Source organism: Engraulis encrasicolus, chromosome 20 (assembly GCF_034702125.1).
Source record: "Engraulis encrasicolus isolate BLACKSEA-1 chromosome 20, IST_EnEncr_1.0, whole genome shotgun sequence".
NCBI lineage: Eukaryota > Metazoa > Chordata > Actinopteri > Clupeiformes > Engraulidae > Engraulis > Engraulis encrasicolus.
Genome location: NC_085876.1, coordinates 5121431 through 5126863, shown reverse-complemented (window position 1 = coordinate 5126863; position 5433 = coordinate 5121431). Strand labels below are relative to the sequence as shown.

At 43.8% G+C, this 5433-nt stretch overlaps 1 protein-coding gene across 1 annotated transcript in view; it reads right to left on the bottom strand.

Moving 5' to 3' along the window:
- syt11a (synaptotagmin XIa) overlaps nucleotides 1-5433 on the bottom strand; it is a 38547-nt gene extending 33114 nt beyond the window's left edge. The window contains exon 1 of the mRNA XM_063184691.1: nucleotides 5214-5433. Within this exon, the coding sequence (XP_063040761.1) occupies nucleotides 5214-5259 (46 nt within the window). The 5' untranslated portion in view covers nucleotides 5260-5433. The remainder of the gene's footprint in view (nucleotides 1-5213) is intronic.

The window sequence follows — 5433 nt, the reverse complement described above, 5'->3', positions numbered from 1 at the left end:
TCTCTCTCTCTCTCTCTCTCTCTCTCTCTCTCTCTCTCTCTCTCTCTCTCTCTCTCTCTCTCTCTCTCTCTCTCTCTCTCTACCCCCCCCCTCTTTCTCTGAGCTCTCTGTAACCATGGCGACTGATCAGAGATGCTTTCCAAGAACAAAAGGTTGAGAACAGTGATTCAGGACATTCAAAACCAGACATCTGATCTGTTTCTCCAGAGGACAATAACAAAGCAATAAGATACTTTGTAATATGATACGTGATATGTGATTAAATATAAGATGCGGTATAGGATATGATATCACTATGACGTCATAAAATATTACATTTTTATGTTTAGGCAGGACTGAAATGTCGATAGTAGTCCATACAATCCATGATTACAATCCCATTAATGTAATATTAAATGTACTATATGGCAGAATGCGGCCTATTTGGAGATGTTGCGAGGTGTGATTTAAGACATGATATGATATTGCAAAAAATCATAATGATAATGTCCATGGTACTCAAATTAGGTCAAAGACATACAGTCATGCTTCAACATATAAGGTTCATTCCAGTCCAGTGTGTAGGATGGACTATAAGCCCCACGCCCTATTCGGAGGATGCTGCCTCCTTCCTCCTGGTGCCTCAGGCTTCCAGGCTTCCATCCTTAAGGTGGGCGAAGATCCCGTTCTGTCTGCCAACTGTCTCAGTCCACACACACATGCACACACACAAGTACAGACACACACACACAAATGCATACACACCATGCCTAGCACGCCACACACCCACACATAGAACTGCTGTCCAACATCCACAGAGAGACAAACTCTTAAAATAAAAATACCTGACCCTTTCCTCTCCTGCCTACATTCAGGCACACGCGGACACACCATCATCAACTACACGCAATGCATCATCATCGTCATCCTCATCCACACATCCGGTAGCGAGCCTTTCACAACCTGACGCCTCTGTTCCGGAACACACTGATGTCACAAAGCTTCCGGAGTGGTGAAAAGTTATTCTCAAAAGACCGGGCAAGAGAGATTACAGTGTGAATGAAGAGTAGAATAAAATGAAAACGAGCATATAAATATATGATATTCGGACGAATTTGAAGAAAGTGAAGAGCGAGGAGAGTGTGTGTGTGTGTGTGTGTGTGTGTGTGTGTGTGTGTGTACAGTAAGAGAGGAGTGTGTGTGTGAGTGTGTGTGTGTGTGTGTGTGGGGTGGTTTTGGTCATTGAGTTCTCTCGACTGGAATAAACAGGAGCAGCACTTGGTCAGGGGAGAGGGGGAAAGAGCAATCGAGGACAGTCACAGAAGAGTGGACAAAAAGAAGGGAAGAGACGACGAGAGAAGAGGAAAAGAGAGAGGCCCGAGAGACCCAGTGTCTGTCGCAGCCATTGAGAGTAAATAGAATGGAGGCCAAAATTCTATTTCATTGTTGAAGCCAAGTTGGAGCCAAGGTTGGACCCAAAAAGACCAAAAAATGGCCAAATCCCATTCATTCCTATGAGAGACATAAAACCCTGTATCTCCCTTAAATGCCACTCCAGGGGGATAATTTTTCGCTCAACTAGTAGGTCCCCTTGCTCTCCAACTTACCAGGGTGGTGATTTTTTGTGGTGATGTTTTGTTTTAGAGAGATATTAAAAGTTAAATTGACCAATGAGCATCAGAACATGGTTTGATTGACCGTTAGAAGTCTTGTTGTTGTCCAATCAGCACCTGCGTTTGGCGTTGCTAAGGTGGAATGTAAGTTGGAATGTTCCCAAATCTGGCTTCAAAGCCTTGAATGGCAAATAGCGTTGATTTGGCGTCCATTCTATTTACTGTCAATGGTCGCAGCACATATCCTTAAGTGCTCGCTGCCGCTGCCTCTGCCTCTCCCTCGCTGTCTCTATCAGTGCCTCGGCCCCTGCTTTAACCACTAGTGATTAACAATTAAACACTATTCACTAGCGACTTTTGAGAAGCGTCGCTGAATCGCTGTCTGCCCTACGGCTACAGCAGTACTTCCCCATAGATGACGTGAATTACAGATCTAAACCCTATCTGTCCCTAGACTGGGACTTGCTCCATCTACAAGCCTGGTGGAAAGCCAGGTGCCCCAAAATATTGCACGGTTATGTTCAGGTACACTACAGACACATTTTCAGGTCAAACGATTAACCACTGGTCTCTATCGACATCTGCATAGCGCTGTTATTCTGTCTGTCCTCCTAATACACATGAATTACAGATACAAATTACATACAATACCGGTATGGCTTAGTCTGGGTACGCCCATATGACCTGTGAAAAAGTTTTGCCTGTGTTGGGGTGAAAGTGAAAACTGAAAGCCCACCTGGGAAACTCCCATGGTCAATTGTGACAGAACACTCCAAAGCACACAGTCCTCATTGCAATCAACACAATTGCATGTATGCCTCACTTGTGCAAGGGGGCAGCCCTAAAAGTGCCCCAACAAAGACATATTCACATTGTCTGGACTCTGGAATGTGTGACCATCTCAACGACTCAGGCCAATGCACACTTTCACGTGCGTATTCTTTCCCATTGCGTGCATGCTTTGTTTTTTGTTTTTTTTGTACCTCCATGGGACCTTCCAGGTTAAATAAAGGTCAAATAAATACAAGAAATGTGACATGTGGCATGGGAAAAGGGGTTGGCCTACCAGGTCCACTCTCCAAAAGCTAAATGCTACCTTTTGATTCTGTCTATTAACCCCTTGGCGCAGAGCCTATGTTATAACCATACTGTCACCAAAATGGCAATGGCTCTGTCTTAATCCGTTACTTAAGGCTCTCGGTACTGTCATAACAACAATGTTGTTAGGATGTAGTTGAGTATTTTCATCAATAGAGAATAGGCCAGCCCACCTGCATTAAGAGGCTAAAGGAACAGACAAAACCTCTCAGAGCTCCAATCAGAAGTCCAGTTGCCTACAACTAAACTATTCTGCCTAAGACAACCTGAACAAATCTTCACAGACACTTATGTGGTTCATGCAAAATGTAAAAGGTGGCCCCGATTATGGAGGGATGGCTCTCACTCAAACCCCTTGCAACCTTTCCTGTCTGCAGAGCACAGCTGAGGTAGGCCTATATGGCATTTAATTAACTTCTCCATGTAATATACATTATGTAATTAAACTTTTCCTCATCAGTGTCTACAGCCTCACTTGCAGTGTCTTGCCGATGCAAAATAATAATAATACTTTCAGAGTTCAAGACAGTCCTTGTGCACATGACTTTAGGTGTGAGGCAGGAAAACTGGATGAGGTATGAAAGTTCAGGAAACACTCTGCACATTGATTACCGTTTATTTACCTTAGGTATTTTATTTCTTGGAGCAAACAACGCGTTTTGCCAAGAAGTGATAATACTTTATCCTACTCTACTATACACACGCAATATTTACAAAACTCCAATCAATCCTATTTTATTTCGACATGCTTTCAGGTGGTCACTAGATATCTAGATAACCTTCGTTGGGATAGAGTCCCCCAGTCTTAAGAATGGAGAACAGGTGTCGAGGGACGTGATGGCCTAACTGCTTGTCACCTGCTTTAGTGACCCCACAGTAAAAGAAGGCAGTGTTAATTCAACACTTAGAATGTACTTTGGATCAAATAAACTGTAAACATTAAATTGACTCTCGACTATTGAGTTAAATTAACATTGCATTTTTTTTTTTTTTTACTGTGCAGCTATATTGTCAGTCACCGGAGGCACAACCAGATTTCTACTATAATTTTCACAAGCCTTTTCTTAACGATGTAAAATTTTAGTTAAGCCCCCACATGTTTGCTCAAGCAAAGCCATCATTAATATTGCTCAAGGCATTTACACAGTCTATACTGCACAGGTAATTGTGTGTGAGTGTGTGTGTGGTGTAGCCTACCAGAATACACAGCACAATGTAGTCTAGTTGGCCTATGTCTGTCTCACCAGCTCACATCAAGTCAGGTGTGATACTGAAATCACCCGTCAGTCTTCCTTCAGGACATCAGGGTAGCACACAAAACACACAACCAAACAAAACACACCCAGGCTTCAAAATGAAAGTGTCCTGTCTCTGTACATAAACGCACATTCTGGACCTACACCCACATTTTTGTTGCGGGTTGACTGAAACTATTCTATCGATTGAAGGCGGGTTTATTTAAAACAAAAGGCAAGCTGCAGAGGAAAGCAGAGAGCGGGGCCAGTTGATGCCTAGCACCGGGAATAGACATCACGTCATCCATCCACCCACCCCAACCCACCACACTACATGCGCCCTCATCGCTTTTCGAGGAGGCATGCGCACAGCTAACAGGCCCGCGCGCAACCAACCACCATCATCTATCAGCTCACGGGCCTGCAAAGCTCTTACGGCTAAAATGTCTTACTCATCTTCCCTGTTAAACTGTTAGCGCACACCGCTGCACATCACATCACATCAGCACGTTTCACCCGGCCGACAACACCGGGAATTTCGGGAAGCACTTAAAAACAATCGATTTGATGGTGAAGGAAATCACATGTACTTCTCACATTAAAGCCTTTGCCATCTTTGGAACACGCGGACCCAACACATCAAAACTGCGGTAGCCTATCTATCTTAGCGCCATGGTATAGCTACTGAGGGGTTGTGTTGTTTATTAAACGGTACCCTCGCCCCAAATCACTCTCATTGCCTCAGCATCACACCCTTGCACTTTGTAGGCCTACACAAATAATAGAACAAGCCTACACTTCTCTATGGACCCAAACCTTCCCAAATACCATTCGGGTCTTCTTATGAATATTCCTCCCGAATAAACCACTTCAACGATGAATTTCACAATTATTATAACCTGCAATGTACAGTAGGCCTACGAGGGAGCCCAGTGCCAATGTAAAGTCCAATGTAAGATTTAGTAAATTCAAAAGTGGTCAGATAGGCTAAATGTTCTAAATAGCCTACTTGACGTGACAGTGTTGTTTCACGACATTTACTGGCATAAGCCTCACTGCAGGCTTCAAAATATGGCCTGTTTACATTCTGCGGAGACATCATGAGATGGGTGCTCACTGTTGCACTGCACACCATGCTAAGTGGTAGTGTTCATTCTTCAGCCAGCAATAACCGCAGCATATTGTGTAGAATAGAAATGCGGTGTAGAACTAAGGGCAGGCTATTGATGATCTAATAGCCTACGCACTGTCCCATGCGGCCATTTGTGAGTTCAAAGCGTTTACTTACCATAGGTCGGTAGGTTGCTCAAATTCAAATTGGTAATTTCAGCCATTTTTAAGCTCCAGTGTCTGTCTTGCGATCACAAAACAAATAAAAACAAAACAAAAAAGAAAAAACGAGCCGGGACTATTTTATTTCCATGAACGATTCCTGCTTTTCGCTCGTATCTTCATGCGGGAGAGGAAAAGGCTCGGTCTGCGACGCCTCAGGCAACAACGCTCCTCTA